Source organism: Condylura cristata, unplaced genomic scaffold (assembly GCF_000260355.1).
Source record: "Condylura cristata isolate star-nosed mole 26May11 unplaced genomic scaffold, ConCri1.0 scaffold00010, whole genome shotgun sequence".
In the NCBI taxonomy this organism is placed as follows: Eukaryota; Metazoa; Chordata; class Mammalia; order Eulipotyphla; family Talpidae; genus Condylura; species Condylura cristata.
Genome location: NW_004567111.1, coordinates 41,439,336 through 41,465,117, shown reverse-complemented (window position 1 = coordinate 41,465,117; position 25,782 = coordinate 41,439,336). Strand labels below are relative to the sequence as shown.

Genomic DNA, 25,782 nt, shown 5'->3' with positions numbered 1-25,782 from the left:
GAAGATCAGTGGGGAAGAAACCCGCATTCAGTCATTCATTCACTCATGCCTTGAATAGTTATGGTGTGCTTGCTCAATGCAGAGTCCAGGCCTTGTATAAGGCCCTCTAGAGAAAGTAGTGAGCAAATCTTAGTGTGCAGGCTGGGAGGGAGATGACTTTAACACAGACATAGACAAATGTACAGCTGCAACTAGAGTTATGTCTTAAAGACGTACAAAGGGGGTAATCTGGCAAAGAGAGGTAAAACTATTGGGGAAAAGAGTTACCCCTAAGGGGGGGCCAGGCTGATAAGCACTTTAGAAGTTATAGGAGGTGGGGGAAGAGGGGTAAAGGCAGGGGACTGTGAGAGGTTTGTGTCTGGAAAGATTATTTTGGCCACCGTGAAGAAAATGGGCTAAGAAGCGGCGGGAATAAATAGAGAAGAAGCTAATAGAAGACTATCATAATCCAGTAAGAAATGATCACAGTCTAAATTATTAGGATCAAGAGATATTTAGGAGGGAAAATCAATGAGGCTTGAAAAGTACTAAGTCAGCCTCACAGTTTCTAGAGATTTATTAGCCCATATTCATGGGTTAGGTCTTATGGGAAGCTCTTCATGTAGTTTCTCAATAAATGCTACTCTAAACTCAAAGAGGTAGATTTATAATTATTTCCCACTTAGAGAGGGGATCTGAGTTTCAGAGAGTAAAGTAACTTCTCCAAAGTCACAGAACAGTGAGAGTTGGAGCTGAATTTTGAACCCAGGGGTTTGACCCTAGGCTCCTTAACACCCAGGTGTGCTCACAGTGCTGTCCCGAGGTGAACAGAGCCCTGTGCTAGATGAAGTGATAGGCTTAGGACATGACAATTAAGGCCACTGCTTTAGAAGGCAAACAGCCTCTTGAAAGAAGAGGGGACTCCTCCAGGAAATGCATATAACAAAAGCAGAACTTGCGAAATCTGAAAGGAAGATAACAAAAGCGCAAGATGTTCAAAGGAGGAGAAGGGAAAACCTGCAGAGAAAGCAAAGTTTAGAGAGAGACTTTGCCAGCAGCAGCTGGAAGGAAAGCAGCATAAAAATATCCCTACTCCTTCCCACTGTAGATAAAGGCGGAGCCCTGTCACTTTGCATGGGGCAGCAGAATGCAAATAATAATAAAACTGCCCAAGAAAATTGGGACTAAATCGAAGAAGTTCCTTGGGTTTCTAAGAATTATGAAAACCTGGCGTCAGTAAGAAAGAATATGGGCAAGAGATTATCATCTCAGTAATAGATTGCTTATAATTAAAATGTGATTGGTTCTGGGAGGCCAAGAGGAAAAAGGCTCAAAATGTATTTGCACGTGTTTTCTGTAGCCACAGTGTACATGGCTTATTGATAAAGCCTGTGTTTTATCTTTTTACCCCCACCCTACATAGTCCAGAGTTATACTTATATTTACTAACATTCAGTAACAGCTAACATTTACCACTATTACTATACACCAGGCCCTGTCCTAATAGCTTTCTATGGGATTATTTCATTTGATACGTGCAACAGCCCAATGAGATAAGTACCATGATTATCACCAATTTGCAGATAAGGACACTCAGCTTCCAAAGGTTAAATAAGCCACTTGCCCAAGGTTATGTGCCGGTCAGAATCCAGCTGTGATTCAAGAAATCCAGGCCGCCCACCTCAGGGCCTGGGCTCTGAATGCTGAGCTGTGCAGCTTCCACACCAAGCACCTAATGGCTGCTCAGTGTTAACGTCAATTGAAAGAATAAATATTTGTCAACTCGGCTTCTGCTATCGTGCACTCCCCAAAACCTTCACTGGAGGTTTGCTTGTGTTTCCTCTCGTCGGCCATATCGAGATAAACCATAGAATTCCATAGGTGCCACTTGGGGAACTTGTCTTCTCTGGAGAGCCCCCTGACTCTCCAGCACCGCTGTCGACCCCCACCAATACACCCCCAGAAATCAAAGTGTCCCTTCCTAATCTGTAACGGGGATCTTTGGGGATTGTCCCTCACAACCACGGCTCGGCTGGCTATTGAAAAGTTTTATCAGAAGAGTGTCCAAGGTGAACACCCAGCATTCTCAATGGAAGTTACTCCTGTGCAATCCTAGAGACCCTGGAGCACCTAGAAGACTGGGCCTTGACGAACAATTTGCCCAGTGGCAAATGCAGTTCATGACATGTATTTCCACATGACCTATTCTTCAGTGTGTTCTTGACCAGGCAAGTCTTTCTGCCTGGAGCTCTTTGTCACACATTTTAGTGATAATTTTTGTGAGAAGGAGACCGATTGCGAGTGATGGATGAGGTGAGCAGTGACAGCACAGAACAGGAAGAGTAAAAGCAGAAGACTGCGGGCAGGTGTGAAGTGGTGTAGATGAAGAGGTTGTCACTCTCCTGGATTCTGCTCCTGGTTAGGGGAAGGCACCAAAAAAAGGAAGGGCCCCCAATTCATTTAAATGAGTTTATATGATTTGTAGACGAGTTACCAAAACTCACTTTATTATGGGCAAACATACACACATCCTTTCTGTCCTACTCACAGCAATGCAGCCATCAATTCTATGTTTAATTAACAAGAAAGTCAGCCAGTGATATGACTGTGAGACACTCTTTGTAAATCCAGCTATCTATTTAAATATCTGAAATATAGGGCATTTTCTGGGCTCAACATTTGAAGATAATCTTGTACTTGGAAGCAGATGCCTACCTGCTTATTTGAGATCTTATGGCCAAAGCAACTCAGAACTTGGCTCTCAGTCATCTACCCTATTTACTGTTTGGCCTTTAGAATGAGCAATTTCTATCTCTCCCTGACGATAAATCCTACCCTAATATCACTAACGGACTCAACTGGAGCTGCAGCAACTCAGAGACCAGCCCGTGAGGTTTGCCTCTTAACTGTCCCAGGCATCCTGGACTTGCTTTGCACCCCCTGCCCCCAGCTTTTCTCAGAAATGTTGAAAGGACACAACCAGGAACCCCACTGCCTTCAATTTTGTAACATATATTCTTGTTGATCCGAAGTGGCTATGGAAGTTGTTTTCATCATTTTAGAATGATTTTATAAAAATACTTTGCATTTCTTAAAGTAGCAGATGCGGACTGTTTAAGCTCAAGTCATAATGTCACTAAAGAATCTAGGAGCATCTTCACTGCACCGGGGCGGTTCGAGCTATAGTAACCCACTGTGGGCATAGTGAGGGGTTGTCTCATGGAAACTGAGCTGAGTGCTTGAGTGCGTGCCTATGTCTCTGCAGATGGCTGCTTTCTGTGCCTGACCGCCTGGTTTCAACATGAACCAAAATAGCAGCCGATGTTGCCACTATCACTTTAAATTTGCTTTCTGGGTGGTTGAAGGTTTCTTGTTAGTGACTTGGAGATCTCTTTATTTCTCAGTCTTCTTCTGAGATAAAGACGGACTACCTGTCAATTATAATGGACCCCGATGAGGTTCCCCTGGACGAGCAGTGTGAGCGTCTCCCTTATGATGCCAGCAAGTGGGAGTTTGCCCGGGAGCGGCTGAAACTGGGTAATGTATTTGTTCCATAGATTCCCACCCCCATATTGAGCAAGCCAATACTATGGTCTGATGGGTGCAAAAATAAATTCGACTTGGGATTCTAGCTCCAGCTGTTCACAAACTGGGAAGAGAGGTGCCCACAGAGCTCCATATTTCTAACCAAGTGCTAAGACCAACGGAAGGGCCCAGGGAGCTCCTGTTCATCCCTCTCAGCTATGGAGAGTCTGCTGTGAGCCCTGGGGAGACAAAGGTGTAGCCACAAGGTCAAAAAATGAAGGGGATAGGATGACATCAGTCCCATTGGGGGCTTACAAGTATAAAGACACTCAAATAATGGGATTTTTGAAGAGCTAAGATACTTGTGACCCAGAATACAATGCAGGATGATGAGGAACAGCAAAAGCAAACATTGGTGAAAGTAAATGCTCTTCAAGGCTGTGGATCAAACAACCCCTACAGACACATTACAGATTTTCCTGGGTGTTTGGAATGTCACACAGAGAAGTAAGTCGTAGGGGTCTTTAAAGTTTTTTTCTGAAGAGCAAAGATGTTTGCTTTCCAGGTGACACAGATGCTCTGAAGAATCAGCCAATGTGCTTTGCTCAGACTATTCCCCAGCTCCGCAGCTCAGACATCACAATGAATATTCATCGCCAGCCCTTGGCTTCACAAAAGATCAGGAGCCTCAATTCCTCCTGACCCAAATATTTGGATTGTGGCTTCTGAAAAGTTTTCCACTCACTTCTATCTATGCCAGAATCATTAGTACTTGGAACTAGGAAAAGAGATCATGGATGGAGTGTTCCTGGCCTGTCACTCTTCTGTCAGGGGCCTGTTGATCCAAATTCAACAGCATCGTCTCCACTCCCTGCCCTCAGTCTGTATCAGAGCGGGTGTGAGGGGACCGAGAAGTGGCTGGTTTTCTTGTTCTCTTGGGCTTTGAAATTATTCCACTTACATTTCTTTCTACATGAGAAAGGAGGTTTAGCCCCAAAAATATGTTGCTTGATTTATGGGAGAAAATTGGAAACCAGTTAAAGGCTGGGGAGACAAGAGAAAATCTGCAATGGCTGCTGACAAAAAAACAAAACAAAGCAAAAATCAATTAAATTTAGATAAGTGAAGGGCAGGTGGCACGCTGGATGAGTTCCTTCTGCAAGTCTAAATTATATGGCAGCTAGCCCAAAAAACACAGGATAGTTTTTCCACAACTATAAGCCGCTGTCAGCCATGTCGCTTCCCAGGTTATCAGTCACAACTGAACAGGCATCTTCTGCTGAAGAGGTCAAGTTCTGTCTCCCAGAGAGCTTCCTGTCCTGGCTTTCTAGCTCCTTCCTAGAGTGGTCCTACCCTGATGCATGTCACAAATAAGGAGGACCTCAGACGGCTCTTTCCACCAGGTGCTCTGTCCATCCAGCCCATCCCATTTTAGGAGAACATCTTCACCGAAGAGCCTTGTTATGGTTCTTTTCCTTCCCAGAGTGGCCAGATGCTGTGACTTGGCAAACATGCACGTGTTGCTGATGGGAGATAAAGTGTCAGGCAGCTAGCTCTGCCTCTCATTGTCCAGTGTGGCTGTAAGGATCCGAGACATTCCCTTCCTCTTAATGAGGGGCCCAAAAGACCCAAGATTTATTTGTTTGTTAAGCCAAATAAATGACAGAAAGTAATTTGAACTAATGTCTGGCAAGTGAAAGTAGTCACGATTTTGTCTCCATGGATGGAGAGTAAAACCCAGTTTGATGGACAGACTTACGGTGGATGATAAATGTAGAGAAATACAAAGAGCCAGCTGCCTCTGACTTCAGCCACGTGCTCTATTGGTCAGAACAGCAGCCCTGGTGAGGGAAGCTGGGATGCATAGCACCTGACAGACACAGTCTAAGCTTGGGTCAAAGGTACTGCCACTGTAGAAATTCCAGAAATCCACAAACTGTAGAAACTTGTCTTGTTAGAGATTTCTCACTAAGCCTGGGAGAGCACTCAGCCCCGATAAATTTATCACAGACATTGGGATAACTTCTGACCTTGCATCTTTCTACTGGAATATAAAGTCAGAATTACCTAAAATGGAAAACAACACAGGCATCTGGAATGTGGCAAGTGGATGGTGCCAGGGCGGTGCTGCTACTTGTTGGGATGCCAGGGCGGGCTCAGTGCTCCTGCCCTGCACACTCCCCGGGGTGGCCCAGGACCTGCTCAGCCAAGAACATTCTTGGAGAAGAATCCTTTCACTACATGACAATGACTCAGCGCTTTTCCCAGAGGGTTACTGGCATTTAGGTAAGACCAAGGAGGCTCAGAAAGGAGAAGGGTCAGGGAAGGTCAAGTCCGTGGAAAGGTCAAATCCCTTCCATGTGTCTGGAGAAAGATTCCAATGCATCAACTGATTAAAGAGCTCATACTAGCTTTGTGCTGTTTTATGAGGCAGTGGTCAGTTTCCAAAAAAAAAATAAGTGAAAAGACAGGGAAGTCAAGTGAGAATAAGTTTATTTTCAATGGTAGAAGCAAAGATCTCCAACTGGTAAAATAAAGTGTGTTGCAATGGATAAGGAGGGAGCGTGAGGGAGGGAGGGCTGCTGTTGTGGAAGGTGAAAAGATTTTGTCTGCCCCAAACAAGCAAGAGTCTGCAAGTATGTGGAAATAGAAATTACTTTGTATATTTCAGCCTCCGGACACTTTTCATGGTTGGTGGCAGAAGGCATTGCATGTCCTCCACAAAGCAAGCAGCAAATCTCCAGTCAAAATGGGCCAGTTTTTACAAACTTGGAGAAGGGGTCTGTCAGGGCGCTTTCCTTACGCATCTCCAATCCAGCAGGGAGCTCGCATGACTCTTCTCTTTCAACTGGAGTCCCATTCGAGTCTGTTTCTTGGGCAGTGGTATCTGGAGAGAGCAGCGACTCCATCCCTGCCCCTGGGACCTGCTCTGGGAGGAATGGCCCTAGTCATTCTACCTGGGTGCATGTTGGGCGGGGAACACGACCTCACGAGCGCCCCCTTGAGGGCAGCGTGCATCTTCAGGAGAGGGGTGGAACGACAGCAGCCCAGGGGCTCTCTAGTGACAGGGCTGGCTAACTGCCATCCCCATGTCTTAACGAGAAGTCCAGTGGTGGGTTGGGAAGGTTCTGAGCAGAGGCAGGATGAGGTCATCTTCAGCAGCAAGATGTTACAAAAGTATAAAAGCTCTAATGTGATGAGGAAGCAGGAAAATTTTCATTTCAGACTCTAAAGAATTTTTTTTTAAGACAATGTCTTTTGAGGGAAAGGATTCTAGAGGGAGGGAGGGTTGTGGAGGAGAGAGGGGGGAGTGGAAAGGGGAGGGAAAGGCTGGAAGGAGAGACAGGGCGAGGGAGGTTTGCTGAAGGCGTGTTATCAGGACAGCCTGAGAAAAAGGATTTGGTTGGAGAGGAGGTGTGGGGTTAAACTACTTTTTAACTGCCAGGATTTAGTTGTTGTTTTTTTTAAGATTTATTTATTTATGCATACAGAACTGGGGTACAGGTCAGAGTTGTGGGGGATGAGAAGATTCACCAGAGTCAGAGTGGGGAGCAGAACAGGCAGATTGATAAAGTACACTGCTGAGGGGAGCAGTGGGGGGGTCAGGAGAGATGTGCCATGCCATGTGGGTCACCTCCCAGGCCAGGGATCAAACTTGTGCTGCAGTGGCTATGGGTAGCTTCATAGTGCTGTACCTGTTGTGCCACGAGAGAGGGCCCAGAATTTAGTTTTGATCACAGGCATTTTGTTGACATTTTTCCCCCAGAAGAACCAACGATGATTTTTTGGCCCACTACTTTTTTTTGCCATATCATATCTAAGGAGCGCTTTTCTTCAGTATCTACTTAGTATCTATTTCTGGATAATGCAAAGGGGTTTCCCCTGAAATATAAGGTAGTTAAGGTATTTCAGGGGAAACCCTCTTCACAGAGCATCACTGCAAGGTCACCCTAGACTGTAGGAAGCTTGTTTCAAACACCCACAGATCCCCATATGCTGCTCTTCATTGTGTACGAATGGGCAGGGGCCTTCTAGCCACTGCCTTCGTTCCGAGAAGATTCAGACATGGTCACTGCCCCTGTGGTCAGGGAAACTCAGGCCAGCTGGGGAAGTGTTAACAGCAGGAAGACCAGACAACAGTGTCCCTAAACCTGCCTGCTCTAAATGGGTTCTGCTACCCACCACGTCAAGACAATCATACTCTTAGTATGAAAGACCTTCCATGGAAAACAACTTTAATAGAATTAGTGTGCAATAGAAAGTAGAGAAAGAAAATGGTTAAAGTAGTTTCCAATTAAACACCCACAGTTACCCAGCTCCTCATGGGTAAGTGTCCAGCCAAACAGGGTTGGCCCAAAGCAGAGACCACTGAGGCCAAAAAAGCATGCACAAGTCTCTGGCACTTTCTGGTGGGGACTCATCAGAAGGTCAGAAAGGGCCAGGCAAGTCTGGAAGGAAAAGAGCAAAGTCAAAATCCAAGTCAAGATAAAGGCTGCCAATGTAGGCGCCGCCATGGGTCTCTCACCCATGTCTCTGTCTGGGATCTCCTCCCATGCCCCCCAAGTCCCTGATACAAGGCCAAATCCCAGAAGCAAGCATGGCTTCTTCACTTGTCTCTGCCTTCTCCAGTCTTCTCTTATCTCCCTCCCCCAGCCCTTGTCCCAGTCTTTCTAGCTGCTCCTCCCCACCAAGTCCCACCCTTCCTTAGGTGGGGTAGGGAATCTGGAACCTCCCTTCTCTCTGGGAATTGCACAGTTACAGAAAAACATGTTAGCCATCGTTATAGCCTAAGTAACAGATGCCATGAAAGGATCCTTGCTTGGTTGTTGCATGGTCGCTTCCTCTCTGGTGGAAATGACTTCCTGCCACTGGTTCACAGGTGCTAAAGCATGAAGAATCATGATACGAAGACATTAAGAAATGCTGAGAATAGTTTTCCTCGCAAGGAAGTCTGTGAAATGATGTCATGATTATTTTGTAGTTATAAAGCATTGTTATCACCAGTAGTAGTAACCATTATTCTCTACCTCTCCCTTTCTAACAAAACCACATAAGAAGAAATAACCTGTGCCCTCCCTGGTGGTACAACAGGTTAAAGCACAGCACCATAAAGCTATCGCAGCCACTGCACCAAGAGATCATCCCTGGCCGGGAGGTGACCCACATGACACAGCAGATCTCTTGACCCACCCGCAGCTCCCCTCAGCAGAGTATTTCAGTAGATCTGCCTGTTCTGCTCCCCACCCTGTCTCTGGTGAATCCTCTCATCCCCTGCATCTCTGGCCTGTACCCCAGTTCGTATGTATAAATAATTAAATAAATAATTTAATTTAATTATTGATAATAATAAAGAATAACATTAAGTGACAAGAAAAGGGGCTTAGGTTAAATACAGGGAAATCTTCTTGGTAATAATGTTAGCAATTAATGTTAGCAAATCCAGGGTTTGCAGAAACCACCCAGGATTTGGTAGTGTCTCTGTCAATCCTTGCAGAGAGAAAAGTGGCTCTCCACCAGCACCAAATGCCTTCCCGGGCGCTAGCCTAGCTTTGAGGGGTGGGGTGCCTCTGAAGCATAGTGAAAAATTGAAAGGAGAAGGCTCAGAAATGGATCCTGTGCTTTGGCTCACTTGAGGGCAGTTCACTGGAGATTCCATTCAAAGCTACAAGCCTCGCATATGTACACACCGGAAAAAAGGAACTTCCATCCTGAAAAAGTCAAACTCATCTGCTGGCCTGGAAAATCAACCAGTGTCTTCTTCTCATTGCAGGTAAATCGCTTGGAAGAGGGGCTTTTGGAAAAGTGGTTCAAGCGTCTGCTTTTGGCATTAAGAAATCACCCACCTGCCGGACTGTGGCTGTAAAAATGCTGAAAGGTATGGGTGCTGTCGTTTGATTTTGAACTAACCCATCACATTCCCTAAACACTGGGACATGCTGGATTTGGCCTAGGAACAGACATAAGTTGTTTCTGCCCTGGTATTACTCTTATGCAGGATGCCCCTTTACCACAGGAGTTCAGACCACGCAGCAAGAGCTCAGACTAAAGCTTGTAAAATGAAGCCATCCAGCATGGTCCACAGGAAAATGATATCTGTCATATCAAAGAGCTTTCTTCCATCACATCTCATGCTCTAGACTGCTGAGCAACTAAACCCACTGTAGCCACAAGTTCAGCACTCTGGGAAGAGACACTGTGGTGCTGGAGTGGAAGCACAGTAGTGAGACAGGATTCCCCAAGGGCCTTCTTCGAGCTGGACCTACCCATAAAGTGAAATCTCCAAGTTAAAACACTTGAGCGGATCCATTGATTTTACACCATCATGCCCCAGCCATAAAGCACTTCCTCTTAAGAAATTAAATCATACACACACACACACAAGTTATCTTTCTAGTGAAATTAAAGAAACTACCAGTCCATGAAGTACTGACCAGTGGGGTGGAATCACACAGTGATTTATAACCACCACCACCAGACAGTTGGCAAAGAAAAGCAAATGAATTGTGTAAAGCAAATGTAGCAAGGATTTGCATGTGCTTTAAAGCATTTCCTCACTTGTTTAACTTCAACACATTTAAGATTCCCAAAGCAAATAGACATAGAACTGAAAACCCTTAGGGTCGTTTTTAGCTTTTCCAAGTCTCCGACATGTTGCCAGGGACTCTCAGGTCTGGAAAGCATTGCCCCCAACTAAGCAGGTATCTGGCAAGAACTCCAGGAATAAGGGCCATTTCCTTAAGCAAGTGATGAAGCCACTCACTTTCTTCCAGCCTAGACACCTTCTTGGCTAAAGCCCCATGTGATGGAATTTCCACCTCAAAGATTACCCTCATCAACTAGAGCTCTGATTAAAACCATGAAGAACTGACAGTTCAATTCTAAAAGTAGCCAGGAGTGGGATTTGTCATTCACAAGTCAAGCCTGTGTTTGAGAGGACTCCCCCACATGGTTGCCCGTGATCTGTGAGAATAGCTGCACTCAGCTCCCCTCCCCCAGATTCTAAAGAGGTATCACTTCATCTTCTATATGAGATAGGGCCACACTAGGTACTTAAATCTATTTGTCTGACCCACGTGAAGTAGCCATTTTTCTATGTTTCTCCCTACAGCTTTGTGAGGTAGCTATTATCCCAGTTTTCAGGTGAAGAAAAACGGCCCCAGAAGGCTGAAAAGCCTCCTCAAGGCCACTCAGCTCATCCATGCAGAAGTAAGGGTGACAGTGCTCCTCCCCCACCCACAGGGTTCTGGAGGGGCCGCTGGGGCGGACTTCTGGAAACGAGCCGAGCCCTTGCTCCAAAATCCTGAAAACAAAAACAAACAAACCCAGTCTGTGACCTGGAGGCAATGTAGTATTCCACCTGCACATAAGTGGAAACTATTGATACACCTGGGGCATCTGCTTCCTCAGCTCATGTCCTTTCCCTGCTCACTACCACACCTGCCTCTCAGAGAAGCAAGTCAGCTTCCATCTTTGTGTCTTTGGGTCCATGACAAAACCTATGGCCCCGCTCTCAACTGAACAATCGGAGCAAAAGACCCTGGGTACTTTGCCTCTGTGCCAAAAGGGCATTAATACTTGGATGGCTGGGGGTTGGGGGAGGATTTCTGACGAGATTTTTAAAGGCCCAGAGAATCGGTTCCGTATAACATAGCAACGGGGAGCCTAGTCACTTTATGCCTGCTGAGCTTTTTTAAAAAGGCATCAGCATTGATTAGAGAAGTTTGTCAAATCACCCATGCTACAAAATTCCTTAAAATGTATTTTCATTCAGCTTTCTTACCGAAATTGGTTGACCATCTGTTTCTGGGAGAAACGGAAAAGGCAGAATGCCAAGCAAATGCCACGAGCCAGAAGCTCCTTCTGAATGCCCTTGAGCCAAACCTTTACCCTTTTTCGGGCCTTATGCCCATGTCTGAAATGAGAATTACCATGCTGTTTATTTATCAAACAAACATTGTTAAATATCTACTGTTATCCAATGCTGTGTCCATTGGGAGGTTTCTAGAGTTTATCTGGTTTTCTTCAAAAACTGATTTGTGCTTATGAAATGCCATGTCAGTATCTACCACACTGTAAAATGTGCATTTTAAAATCCATTTCCAAGTCTGTTCTATAGGAATATGGCACATATACACAAAGATTATGCTTAAGCTGTCTATTACAACATTATTTATAATGTCAAAAAAAAAAAACCTACATAAACTGTACATAATCTAAATGTCAAGAATGCACATGGCCTAGGGGTTAAGTCTCAGCGCTTTCCACTGCAAGGGTTTGAGTTCAAACCCTGCCCCAGAGGTGACCCAAATGGCACGGCAGACCTCTCCTGTCTCGCCCACTGCTCCCCTCAGCAGTGTATTTCTGTCAGTCGGCCTGTTCTGCTCCCCACTCTGTCTCCAGTGAATCCTCTCACTCCCTGCACCTCTGGCTTACATCCCACTTCGTCTACACAAAAATAATAAAATCTTAAAAAATAAATAAATAGATTTCTGGAATGCCAAGAATCGAATACCTAAAGGGGAACAGCTTATACTTCTAAAACACAATGTTGTAAACCAATGTTACCTCAAAACAACTTTTTAATCTTATATTAAAAAGGAGGAAAGTATATATATGAGTGTGAATGGAGATGATCTAATTGCTATAAACAAAGAGACTTTTGATGGGGTATATATTTCTGTAAATGCATCAGAAGAGGGCTAGAACTCCACATGATTGCCAGAATAGTGGTTACTCCTGGAAAGTGTAGGTTGTAGTGGCTTTCCTCATCTAATTGTTAGAATATTTTACCACAAGATTTTTAAACTTTTTATTTCTAAACATGAACATGTTTTTCATGCCTTAAAAATTAGTCATTCAGAACAAGCAGAACTTAATTTTGGTGATGTGCCCTGTGAATTTTGAAACTGATGCTATTTATCTCTGAGAATGAAGCTGAAGTCAGACGCTGCGGGTCCCCCAGATAACCCTTCAGCTCCAGGGAGGAAAAGGTTTAAAGGAAAATATCACACATTGCAAAGATGTTTACAGAGTGGCCAATCTGTGCCTGCAGGCCCCATGAGCTCCTTCTTTGTACTCCTTAAAGAAGGGAAAATGAGAAAAAGCCGGGAGGCGTGAGCACACCCCCCGACTGGAAGCCTCTCGTGGCCTGGCTCTGACCGAGCGGAAGCTTCTGGAAGGCGCGTTCACGGCGTCCCTCTCTGAGTCAGCGTATCGCTGAGCAGGCCCAGGCCCTCCAAGAGGAAACGTCCAGTGACTAACACCGCCGTACGCTGGGCCTTACTGTAATCAAAAGGATGTTGGCTCGGGAGGGTGGGAGTAATGAAAACAGTCTGGAGACTTGGCCCTTCTGCAGAATGTGGGGGAAGTGAAAGAAGGCACCGGCCGAGCATTGACAAACATGGAGGGCGGGAAAGCCGCCTGCCGCCTGCGGAAGGAGCCCATTGTCCTGTCACCTTGACTCTTCCTTGCTTCTCACACAGAGGGGGCCACGGCCAGTGAGTACAAAGCTCTGATGACTGAGCTCAAGATCTTGACCCACATCGGCCACCACCTGAATGTGGTTAACCTGCTAGGAGCCTGCACCAAACAAGGAGGTAAAAGAAGGGGAGGCCTGGACTGTCTCCCCATTCACAAGTTGAGACGTCTCCTCAGGCCAACAGTCTCTCCTTGCCCCCTGTTTCTTCCCACTTCCTAGAAAATGGCCTGCCACAGACCCACACAGGGTCTAGGGTGCTCCAGTCCTAGGCTGGCCTTGCCTGAATGGTAAATTTAAAGGTTCTGAAGGGAAAGCCGCCTTCTGTTTCTTCTTGCCTAGATTCTAGGTCAAGTGGAGGATGTTTTTGTCTCAGAGCTAAGGGAAGAGCATGTAAGGTTCAGCTTTCCTTGAAGTTTCACCTAAAGAATGAATCGCTATTGGCAGGCTCCCAGGAGGAGGGACTTAGGTCCCTTTAAGCAGGCCTCATCCACTAAGGTGATTGGCTAGAATAGGACTGTTGCTAGGAGGGAGGCTTCAGATGTGTGTCAGAGGCCCTCTACCCTCCCTGAGGTCAGGCTATTAGCGCTTGAGCTGGAAGGAAACAGAGGACCTGTGCTTATGAATGTAAAATATAGAGATGAGGGTAGCCGGGAAGCCCTACCTGCAGGGAGCAGCCATGAGCAGAGAAAATGAAGGCCGGAGGCAGAAGTCAAGTCTTTGGCACCGAGACACGGCCACCTGTGTGTCCATTATCCCTGAGTATTGCCAAAGCTAAGTCCCTTCTCCAGCTCTTGCCTTGGTAACCTCATCCTGTTTGCAACTTTGCATCTGTATGGCCAGCCAGACCAGTAGGCTGCTGGGGAGACAGGCCAGGCAGAATGGACCTGTTCTCTACACTGGAAGTGGATGGAGCTGCTTGGCAATGCTGGGGCTCTGAGTCAGTGTCTGACTCACAGGAGGAGGGCTGCTGGCAGCTACAGGTGGTGCCCTGGCTCTTTCTGCAGAAAGCTGGGGAACCCTCTTTCTCTAGTTCTCCCTATGCTCTTCATTATTTTGTTCCTTCACACCCTCCCCACCCCCCCACCCCCAGCTCTCCTCTTCCTTGGTGTTTTGTTTTATTTTTTAAAACCCCTTCTCAGATTAAAATGGAAAAAATAAAATCTCTCACCTTCAAGTTGCATCCCTAGATCTTGCTAACACAAGATGGGTTGGGTGGAGCTTCTTGGGCAGAAAGAAGACCGGCAAGTGGGTAGCCAGCACAGTGTAGCTGAGCATGTGCTGTTTTGGCTGCAGGGCCTCTGATGGTGATCGTTGAATATTGCAAATATGGAAATCTGTCCAACTATCTCAAGAGCAAACGAGACTTGTTCTTCCTCAACAAGGTAAGGAACTTAAGGAGCTGGAAGTTTCCAAAGATAGCAGTGAGTTTCCATTTAAGATGCAGCAGCATAAAGAAAGAGAAACCTGTGTTTTTCCATAATGAATAAGCTTAAACTGCATCTCTGCTTTTCCCACCTTCTTACTTTTTTCCTTCCATGCTAATATATCAGGCTATTTTTGTAAACAGCACAGAAAAGTTTATTTCGGTCTGTGCAGTGAGAATTAGGGGTTAGAATTTACTAGCCACTTACTTAAATACCTATCAGGCCTTCTTGTCAACTTTCTCTTGCTGCATCCACATTCACAGATCTACACAAATGGCCTAGTCACTTGTACTTAAAGGAAGATCATAACAAGCATAATCATCACATTTATTAGAGAATTGTAGGGTCTGTCAGCAATAGGCCAGAGATGAAGCCAGGATAGTCATTTTCTTTCCTTCCTACTGCCCTGTCTCCTGCTTTTTCACATCCTCGCACACATGCTACCGAGCCCTACACACACATTGCACCAGCCTCATCCAACAACGTAAAGCTGTGTCATAAAAGGGACACACAGATCCAAGACTCATAGGCAACCAAAGATTAAAAGAGGTGATTGAATGTCAGTCAGCAAAGAAATGATTGAGCAGACTTGAATAAAACTTTGCCGATGTGAACTGTCCCACCAGTGCGGTGTCCTTCTCTGGGCTGCAGATGTCCTGTCACCTTGACTGGGTGACAGGGACAAAGATTCAGTGTTCACTGATAATCTTGGTGATGGATCTATGTGGTATTATAATCAGTAAAACTCAGGCACCAGAATCAGACTTCCTGGATTTAAATCTTGCTCTTGCACTCATGAGCTCTGGGACCATGGACAAATATTCAGTCTCCTTGAGTTTCAGTTCTGCTTATAAATGCAGGCAATAATAGAACCGAACTCATAGGATTGTTGAGAGAATCAAATTCAGTGAAGGACACAATAAATGTTAACTAACATCATGATCACTATGGGCCCACGAAGACAGAAAGATCGGTGAGTCCAATTTAGTGCCACTCCCACTGATCTAATGACCTGTGACTCGGAGAGAAGTACCCAACATTGAAGAATATGCCCATCTCTCTCACCTGAGCAAGTAGCACACAAATAAGGACCACCAGCCAGCCAGCCATTCTCAGCTCACAAACACTGACCCAAACAAAGACAGGTATTTTACCAAGCTGACCACATGTATGCAAGGATGTGCTTCCCCTATTTATGTCCTCTCATAATTAGAATCATGCCGCTGAAAGGGATCTTTAGGATCCTCTAGTTCACACTCTCAGTTACAGCTGTGCCCAGAGAAATTCAGGGACTGGCTCCCTACAGGTGACATTAGGTGGAGGAGACCCAGAGCTCTTGACTGCACTGCAATGCTTTATCCATGGACTGCACTGAATAATGAGGAGGGTGGGGGGCACTAAGAAAAAGTGGAAAGCAATGCCTTGGGCTAAGAACTGTGCCAGTTCCCTTTAGTCCTGAAATCCTGGACTGGCTTCAGAAAAAATTAAGCCAGCAGAACACCCTAGGGACTTGGGCAGGATGGAACGCTGGGGTTGGTGCGTCCTTTGTTTTGAAGAGTTTGCTTCCTTCTCTGGCTATATTCAATGATACACCTCCCTGCTGGTGGAGCTGTGTGTTTTCATGGAAAGCCCATGATGGCATTTCATCTTTGGAAGCCAAAGCTAAATGTAAAGAGAAGGTGAAAGGAAAACCAAACAGCTACATAGAATGGGGTATTTCATTTCCCAGATAAATTCACCAATATCCTTAAAGAATCTGTAAAAAATTCATTGTATTCCAGCATTTCCCAAAGGTTCAGTAAATTAGACTTTATTTACCAGAGATGGTTACCAGTAAGCAAAGTTGAATATACCAGTGAGTGGGTGCCAACATGGGTCCTTGGTGACACATTCCACACTGGGACTAGCGGGAGCACCTATGCGGGAAGAAGGCTTTGGGAACGCTTTTCCACGGAGTCGTGAATGAGCCCTGAGCGCTTCCCCCCAATCTTTGGCCCCCCCACCCCAATTCCTTGGCCCACGCTCTTCCTTCTCTGCCTCTGTCCTCAGAAGGGTCTTGAACGTAATGAAATCCCACCCCAGAGCGGAGCAGAATCATATCTAATAACAAATAGTCTATTCTTTACCTGCCTCAGGCAGGCTACCTGGGGTGGCCGTGGGTCACCCTGAGGCCTGCCTCCCCCTGCAGCCAGGCAGGGAGACTGCTTTTCAGGAGGCAGAGCCAGAGCCTGGTACTTGTCAGGCTGCCGCTCCTGAACCTCCTTCCTCAGGCCTCTCCTTGCTCCCACTGTGCCCTCTAGTGGAGGGACATCTCCCTGGCTGACATTACTGAGGAAAGTCAAAAATGGATGGGAGCAAGGTCAATGCCAGCACCACCTCCACTAGCAGGCTGGCACCCCATTCTTTCTCAGCTCCTGGTCCAATTTTGCCATCTAGCAGAATCAAGCCTTGGTTTTTGGTCCCATGACGCAGCCACTGAGAGCGCTGTGTTTCAAGAGTCACAGTCATCAGACCCATCACTTAAAGTTGTTTAAATTTTCTCTGGTTCCATGTGAACACACAAGGCCAGCAACTTCTCTCCTGTGAGTTAATACACAATAGGAAGATCAAGATCACATGATTCTTGGAAAAGCCAAATTTCAACCCAGGACTTAATTGCCCAGCCCAGGATGAAAGGTCTTTTCTAGCCCTGTTGATATCGAACTATCTCTGTTGTGGTGACAGGGAGAAAAATAAGCATTCCTGTCCCTACCTTCCCCAGGGAAACCAGAGAAATTAGTAACTACAGCCTTCTCTTTTTATTCCTCAGAGGGATTACCAAGGAAGCCCCAGGTTCACTGGGATCCTTTCCTTTTGTCCATGATCTTCTTCCACAAGATGGCGCGTCTTAGGGAATGGGTGCTAAGGACATGGATGGGAATTGACCAAACCTGGGTTCATGCTTTGTCAGTTAGCTGCATGTGACTGGTGACTTGATTTTTTCTGAACCTGTTTCTCCAGAATAAGGAAGAAACTTAGTGGAAAGATTAAATGAGAAAATGCACCAAAGTCCTTAATAGGCTGACTCAGCCAGCATAAGCTCTCAGCAAATACCAACCTAAAACGCTGTGCACAGTCCCATCAAGAGCTGACAGATTCCACCACCTCAGGGGCAGCCACACCTGGCACCGAAGGGCTCTGGCTACTCATTTCTTCTCCATTTAGTAGGAAGACATTCTCTCAGCCCAGGAGGTTTGCCACTTGAGGGGCCCATTCCCCCACTGCTGTTCTGGAACTCCCTTGTAGCTCTGTCCTTTTCGGTCTGTTGAAGGATGCAGCGTTACACCCAGAGCCCAAGAAAGAAGAAATGGAGCCAGACGTGGAGCAAGACAAGAAGGAACGATTAGATAGTGTCACCAGCAGTGAGAGCTTTGCAAGTTCTGGCTTCCAGGAAGATAAAAGTCTGAGTGATGTTGAGGAAGAGGAGGGTAGGTATTAATTCCTTCCTGTCCTACAGTCTGAGATATTTTTACAACATACTGTGCATCTCTGAAATTTTTTTCTTATTTATCACCCTAATAAACATCCGTGGGAGCCTCCAAGGGTTGTGTCCTGAGGAGATAAGATTTGAATTAAGATTATTTACAGAGTTACTAATTTTGACAGAGAACTGTGCAATTGTCTCCCCTCAGGCCTTTTGCTCTGAACAGCTCATCCCCCTCCCCCCATGCTTGGGTAAAATGGGCTGGAGGCCTGGAAAAATCTCTGATATTCACGTTGAAACTCAAATGCGCTTGAAAATGAACTCTGCTCTACTTGTTGGTTTGTTTTATGTTTTGCTAACATTGTTCCAATAACTGGGATTTGGTGGGATAACAAGAGCCATTACAAATAGTTACGGTTTTAATGCTTTCCAGATTCTGACGATTTCTACAAGCAGCCCATCACTATGGAAGATCTTATTTCTTACAGTTTTCAAGTGGCCAGAGGCATGGAGTTTTTGTCTTCTAGAAAGGTCAGCCTTCCTCTTACCTGTCTCTCTTCTTTGCCAGGCCTGGACATGGGGGACATTCACAGAGACAAACACACCTTTGCTATAAATCTCCTTTTCCTAGTATCTGCTTATATTGTGTCCTTATGTGCCAGGAACAGTCACCACAAATGACTTAATTAGTCCTGATAGGAGGAATTTTGAGAACAGTGAGGCCTGGAAGCCCAAGGGTAGAACTTAATTCGTGAGAAGACTCTCACTTGGTTTCAGACTAGACAAATCTGGCACATTCTGCTTTGCCCTCTGCTGTCTCTCCCCAGGTGGCCAGACTCAGTGTGTGGGACACCAAGATGGCATCTAGCAGTCATTCTTGTGCAGCCTCCCAAAGTGGCTCCCCTCTCCGCCGCTCAGATAGTGGCTCCCCTCTCCGCCGCTCAGATAAAAAGGCGGGAACGTGTGGCTTCCTGGCAGGATATTCAAGTGCCCACTTTGTCCACGAGGACACGGCCCTGCAAAACAGTAGCTCCGCAGACTCAGGGCATTCCTTGACTTCTGGGCCTCTGGGACTTTGTGAAGAAGCTCATGTTTATGGTGACTCCTTGTGCACGGCGTCACTTCCTTCATGTCAAGGAAGCATGTGAAATGGATCCTTTAATTAAGAAGAAAGACACTAAAAGGGGCAGGAAATTTGTGGGTTAGATTAAGGAAATGTATTGATAATATGACTGCTTTATTTTAGTGCATCCATCGGGACCTGGCGGCACGAAATATTCTTTTATCTGAAAACAACGTGGTGAAGATTTGTGATTTTGGCCTTGCCCGAGATATTTATAAGAATCCCGATTATGTGAGAAAAGGAGACGTAAGTCAGTTTGATGTGGGACTTACTTATACCCTACCATTTTTAAAGTGCAGATCGAAGCCCTTGGTAAATATTTACACTTCCTTGGCCATGGTCCCTGAAACCATCCTGTGCTTTCTGTGAAGACAGGCATCGCAAATGGCTGGCTTCCAAATGGCTGGGAAAGGCAACTGTCTCTTGGTCCTGTTGGGCCCTGGCTCCTGCTTTGTGCCTGTCCTCGGGGCCAGCTAAGATGGGCCAACCCCCCGCCCTGGGTACAGGGGCCCCATGAGACCATGTCACCTCCCTCTGACTCCTGTGGGAGTTCCCTGTACCGCTGGAAAGAACAGCCTGGCCTCTTCCCCTCAAATGACCCGGATGATTGATTCAGCAGGTGTATATAGCTCAGGAAAGGGTGGGGAGGGTCTCAGCATTTAATCACTTGGGAGGAAACTGTTTACCTTCCATGCCTGCCTTCCATGCCTCGCATCTCCCTGGTGGCTCACACCAGCTTCACTTCCCTGCTTGTTTTCGGACGTGGTGTGATTTGCACTTTAGAGGGTCATCTCCTGTGTCCCCTCTTCTCTGGCCAATCCCCTGAGGGCTTGTCTCTTCCTGGGTTCTTCTGATCACTCAAGAGTGGTTCTAGTTGTAGATAAATTTTCTGCTGGTTTACTAAACTATGTCTTGCTATGTCTTGTATGGAACCCACACGGCCTGGTTCCATGCATCTTAGGTGGGGCTACGAATTTGCCTTTCTAAACATGAGTTTCTAGGCAGCTCCACAGCTGGTCCGAGGGCTGTACTTTGAGAATTCCTGCTCCACCATCTCTTATTATAAAGGGGGAAAACACAAAACCAGCAGACATTCCTCAGGAGCACTGACTTGCAGAGATGACATCTGTCTACCTGTCTGTCCCTGTCTGTGCAGCTGTGCCTCAGTCCACTTCTCCCTAAACTCCCCTTCTATTATTGCCTCTGTTTCTCTATTAACCCATCCTTCCTGTCCATTCCTATCCCTCTCAGCTGCTGGGTATCCTGCTGTTTAATAGAGAAGGGAGATTTGTCTACACACTTGAGAGCCGGACATCTGTCGTCTGACACACTGTTGCGCTCCCCTTTCCTCCATTGCCTGTGCCCACTCCCCCCATTCGATGACATTTTAAGTCCTGTCTCTCTGCACTGGGATGCTTTACAAAATCTTTCTTGGAAAGAAAAACTACTGGCAGCCATCAGATCTTCAGGCTGTCTTCTGATCATCCAGCGCCCCTTGTCCAGGTCCGTGTGGGGTTAAACATTTGGAGGTGGCCTCTTGCAGAGCCACAGAGTTGAGAACGCTGGACAGACAGCAGGCGGTCCCTGAGTGCCTCCTGCCTTCACAGGAAAGGGCGCAGCTCTGTCAGTGGAACACTGTGTGTTAGCAGAGTTCTCTGCATGTTCGGAAGCCAGAGCAGCTTCTGGCTGATTTATGGGCCAAGTGTTATCTGCGAGGTGACCCCATGGGCACTGGGGTTGAATGTGCTTTGTTTTCGCGTCCTTCTGCTCAAGGCCCCTTTGCCCTTTCCTAGACAAGACTTCCTCTCAAATGGATGGCTCCTGAATCCATCTTTGACAAGATCTACAGCACCAAGAGCGACGTGTGGTCTTACGGAGTGCTTCTATGGGAGATCTTCTCCTTGGGTAAGCCTGGGGAAAGGTAGCGATCAGATAGCCCAGCACCCAATGCCTGCGTCCTCTGCAGAGCGTCCTTTGGAAAGACGCAGCCTACAGTTCAGGATCTAAGAGAACTAAAAAGTGTCACGGGCCTGAATCCATGTAGAGCCCCTATGAGGAACGGTGCATGCATGTGCCTGCGTGCGTTCGTGGGAGCGCACATGAGGGCAGCAAATCTCAAGTCAGGTTTATCTGCAGTCACTCTGGCCTGTCTGCCTCCTTCTTCAGGCCTCAAATTCCTGGCTCTTCTAGCCTCCCTCCCTGTACCACCCTCGCCCCTCAGACTTTGTCAGGAAAGACCCTCACAAGTGCAGCCCAACTCAACCTCCTGTTCAAACAGGTCTGTGTAGTGCCTCTGAGGTGAACATAGCCAGCCCCAGACGCCCGCTGATGCAGGAGGAACAATAGGAACACCGGTTGTATTTATTCTGTTTCCAATCATGCCACTGTGGGTGGCTGAGACTTTGACCGAGGCTTCAGGAACACAGATGTGCCCGGAGCCCACACCTGCTTGCAGACACTGATGTGCAGAGAGCTCCCAAATGCGGAGTTCTAGCCAAGAGTCTTCTGAACTTTGCCAAAAATTTGCCTTTCAGAGCAAATAAAAGTCATCCAGTAACATCCCTGGTTTCCTGTAATGTGTAAAAATCATTCCCCTGCTTTCGATGACAGGCACCTGTTGCTTCCAGTCTTTGAAAGCAGCTTGGCGGCCGCAGTGGCCCTGCAGTGACACGGAGCCAGCGCTGCACGCCTCCCAGCTGCTTCCTACTAGTAGCAATCACTAGAAAGTGCAGACAAACAAATGCTGAGATAGACTAGCTTCCAGCCTGGGACAGCAGACTGGAGGCCTGGTCTTCACCCCCATCTCCCCACCCCTAGTCAAAAATGCCCATAGAAGGAAAGCAGGTGGCTATCCTGCACAGTCAGGCTGGCAACAGGCGAGGTCTAGACCCCTCAGGAACCCTCAGCGTCCAGTCAGGACCTGGAACCCAAAGCCCTGCTTTCTGTCAGGCCCGTCGCAGCCCCCAGCCCCGCAGTCATGCACGGAGGGCGACTGATCGCAAACCACCCATGCCAAGTCTGCTGGCTTTTAGAAGGCAGCTGTCTCAGTGGTGGGGCTTCTTCAGAGTTCCTTGTGGGGAGAGGGGTCCTTTGACTGATACTCTCTTTCCTGAGCAGACATGTGGGTGGCCGTGGGCATCAGACCCCAGCACCATGGCACCTGCCGGCCAGGCATATGTTATCAGTAAGGATTCACTAAGCCCCTGTGTGTGGTGCTACGCTGTGAGATCACCTCCATCCTGGGGATTTACTACTGAAACAGCACTTGAAAGGAAGAATGCCGAGTCACCCCCCCTTCTCACACCCGTGTGCTTTCTCATGCTGTCTCGCACAGGGGGTTCTCCATACCCAGGTGTGCAAATGGATGAGGACTTCTGCAGCCGCCTGAAGGAAGGCATGAGGATGAGGGCCCCCGAGTACGCCACCCCGGAAATGTAAGCCTTGCGCCTCCGTCCCCTGCAGGCCAGCCTGCTTCCCTCCTGGTCAGCCCGGAGAGGGGAGGTTTTGCTGAGCCGGAGAATTCCCAGAAGACGTTAAAGGCTCTCCATTGCTTGGGGGATGCTCCTTATTCGCCTCCACTGGGGAGTATTTTCCAGAGGTGGGGTACACGCATCCCTACTTATTTCCTCTCGACCACAGACTTGACTTTTCAAGGTCTCCAGCTGGGAGCTGAAGTTAGAAATTCAGCTTGTAGATATGAATCCAGGCGACACTAACAGACCTCCCAGGAACTGGCGCAAGACCTGTGAAGGACAAAGGTGCTGAATGGCCACAGGGATGAGGGTTTCCACGGGTGACCATCCCTGCAGTGCGCTAAGGATGTGGAAGGGTTCTTGGGGCGCAGGGCAAGGGAGGGGAACTCGAGAAAGCATGTCACCCTCCACAGAAGGTTTCGTGACTCCTCTTTAGACTCATTCTAGGGCCAGGTTGGCTTCAGCGCTGCTTCTGGAGACGGCTCCAGCTCCCGCAGCCTGGGATTCTGGGCTCTGGAGCCAGCCTGCCGGTCCACAGCACGCTAAGGCTCGCCCTGTTGTGCAAATGCTCCCTGGCCTCTCTGGGACACTTTATCCCCTGGGGCTTTGTGGATGTTTTTCACTTTGAGGCCTGAGCAGGAATGTGATGACACTTGCAGTTCTGTTGAGCTGTTGACAAGGACTCGGCCTCCCCGGGAGGCACCTCCTTTCCTGAGCTGGCAGGCGGCCCTCCCCAGCCCACCCACACAATGGGGTCCTGTCAGCATGGGGTCCTGGGATGGCCTTTGGGGAGGAGTCAGGAGGAACGAAGGAAGTAAAGGCTGGGCCAAAGTGCAAGGCCATGGTCTCTTTCCCTCACGGTCTGGAGACAAGGCTCGGTCAGACCCAGGATGAGAAAAAGGAGCAGACAATCAGGACAGGGAGTCAGGCTCATGAAGGCATGAAGGGGCGTGCACCCCTTTGCCTGGGTACAGCAGGGAGCACGGGGAACACGGCCCTGTGGTCCTGCATGGCATCCTTAGCAGGAAAGAGCAGGGAGCGCGAGGCATGGCCTCCTTCCAAGAGCCGGGAGGAGCTGGGTTAGCCCCCACCGGGCTCCATTCGGGGCTGTTCAGTGTTGTGGGCCTTGAGAGTTTTTAATTGCTTGCTTCTTTTAATTTAGCTAAGAGGGGCACATGCCAGATCAGGCTTAAAATGAGGTTACTTTGCTCTTCATGGTTTTCTGAATGTTTTTCCCCATACAGTCTCATTTGTAGTTTTCAACAAACTTAAGGGGTTGGCAGGCAGCTATTTTCTGAATTTGGTGGATAATGAAACTAAGCCTCTGAGAAGTGAAGTCATTTGTTCTCCGTCAGCTAAGGAGCAGAGGAGACAGATTTAGAAGCAAGTCTTTTGATTGATGCCCCTAGATCACAGAGCTGTTAAATTAAACACACCCTCCATTCTTCAGAACTGTTTCTCTAGTACATCCATTCATGCTTTGAATTAAGTATTTCCTTCTACCTTTCGTATAATATGAAAATCACAGGAGTAATTTCTCAATTACAAAAAGTAACAAGAATTTCAGTTATTAAATAATGCTTAATACCATGAATTAAATATTAACTAAGTGGTTATTTAGTGTCTGTTAAATGCCAGGCACTATTTTAAGCCCCTTAACATTTATTAATTTACTCAAAAGTTCAGAACAACCCTATAAAGAAGCTATAGGTCTTCCTCTACTTAGAATAGGGTTACATCCCCATAAACCCATCATATAAGTTGATAATGCATTTAAAACACTGAGCCTACCAAACTTCATATCTTTGCCTCATCTGCCTTCTATATGTCCAGAACATTCACATTAGCTGCCAGTCAGGCGAAAGCTTCTAACACAAATCTTACTTATAACAAAGCATCTACCTCATGTGATTTACTGAACTCTACACTAGAAGTGAGAAACAGAACGCCATGCTTCAAAATCCAAAGTGCCATTTCTACCAAACGTGTATATGTTCCACACCATTAGAAAGTGCAAAACTCATAAGTCACATAGCCATCAGTCAGAGACTGTCTGTACTGTTATTAGCTCCACTTTACAGGTAAGAAGACAAGGCACAGAATACCTGATTCGCCACAATCCTAGTTAGTTAAACCTAGTTTGAGTGCAGAGTCCATGTCATGCTTTGTACCTACAGCGTATGTTTCCTATTCTTATTCAGGTTCTGGTCCAAGGTAACCTTAGAGGCACAAAGTCCAGAAACTTCCCTGGACTTTAGCAAACCTTCAAATCTTTATATAAACCTCTTCCAGGTGTACCTTGACCAGCCTATATAGAGAAAAAAAAATGGTTCCTCATTTCTAGGGAGAAGTTTGCCTTGCAAATTAGGAAAAAATTATCAGCTTTATTTATGAAATGTTTGCTGTTCAGAGGCCAGGTTCAAACCATTAGCTACTTTCAAGCATTTGAAAGTAATTCCTTTCTTGTTTGTCCCAGCGGTGGAAGGCCTGGGTGAGAACTAAGTATGCAGTTTTCTGAACTGGGATTCCATGACTTGATCTTGGCCAAGTAGTATGCATTTGGGAGCACGAGTGGTAGCTTGAAAAGGTAGCTCTTCCCACAGGTCCTCACCCCCACTTGTTTCTAGAAAGGTGTTGGGCTGGGTGCAACATCTCTCTCTTAATTTGTTAAACCTATTTACCCAGTGATGTAAAGCTGCTTAATGCCGAGCGATTGATCCCTCGCACAGAACCTGTTTAATCAGATGTCTTTCAGTTAGAGAATAAGCAGTGCCCGTTTTGAATTTTGTCTTCCTTTGATGTTCTGTTTTGTTTTGTTTGAGATGATGCGCATTGAATTTTAGGCAAGAGGAGTGGGAACTAGAAATCAGAAACCGAGAATCAAAAATCAAAAATAAAAAGAGGAAGCCGTTGTAGGTGGACTCTTCGCCAGTTTCAGCAGAGAAACCAGGGCTATTTCTGGCTCACTGTGTCTCCCAGTGGCTGCTGGCTCCCTCAGTGGTGAGCCGATGCTGAGGTGATGCTGGTTGAGACAGGCCTGAGGTCTCCACTTGACCTGATACTCAGTGTCCCACTTTGTTTATGTCGTTGTTACACCAACAAAGCACGGGGCAGGTTTTCTGTGGATCTAGGCAGCCAGTAAATGTGAGTCCTGGGGCCCTTTTCAGGCTTTTTATTTATTTACTTATTTATTTAAGATTTATTTATTTAGCATATAGGCGGGAGGTATAGAGGCAGTGGAAGGATTCACCATAGACAGAGCAGGGAGCAGAACAGGCTGCCTGAAGAAGTACACTGCTGAGGGGAGTAGCGGGTGG

The 25,782-nt window shown here is 46.8% G+C and overlaps 1 protein-coding gene across 1 annotated transcript in view; it reads left to right on the top strand.

The window, feature by feature from the left end:
• Positions 1-25,782, top strand: part of FLT1 (fms-related tyrosine kinase 1) — a 165,230-nt gene that overhangs the window by 127,698 nt on the left and 11,750 nt on the right. Inside the window, exons 17-25 of the mRNA XM_004680172.2 lie at positions 3,384-3,516; positions 9,275-9,379; positions 12,987-13,100; positions 14,276-14,364; positions 17,717-17,873; positions 18,303-18,400; positions 19,116-19,238; positions 20,786-20,897; positions 22,327-22,426. Coding sequence (XP_004680229.1) covers positions 3,384-3,516; positions 9,275-9,379; positions 12,987-13,100; positions 14,276-14,364; positions 17,717-17,873; positions 18,303-18,400; positions 19,116-19,238; positions 20,786-20,897; positions 22,327-22,426 — 1,031 coding nt within the window. The remainder of the gene's footprint in view (positions 1-3,383; positions 3,517-9,274; positions 9,380-12,986; positions 13,101-14,275; positions 14,365-17,716; positions 17,874-18,302; positions 18,401-19,115; positions 19,239-20,785; positions 20,898-22,326; positions 22,427-25,782) is intronic.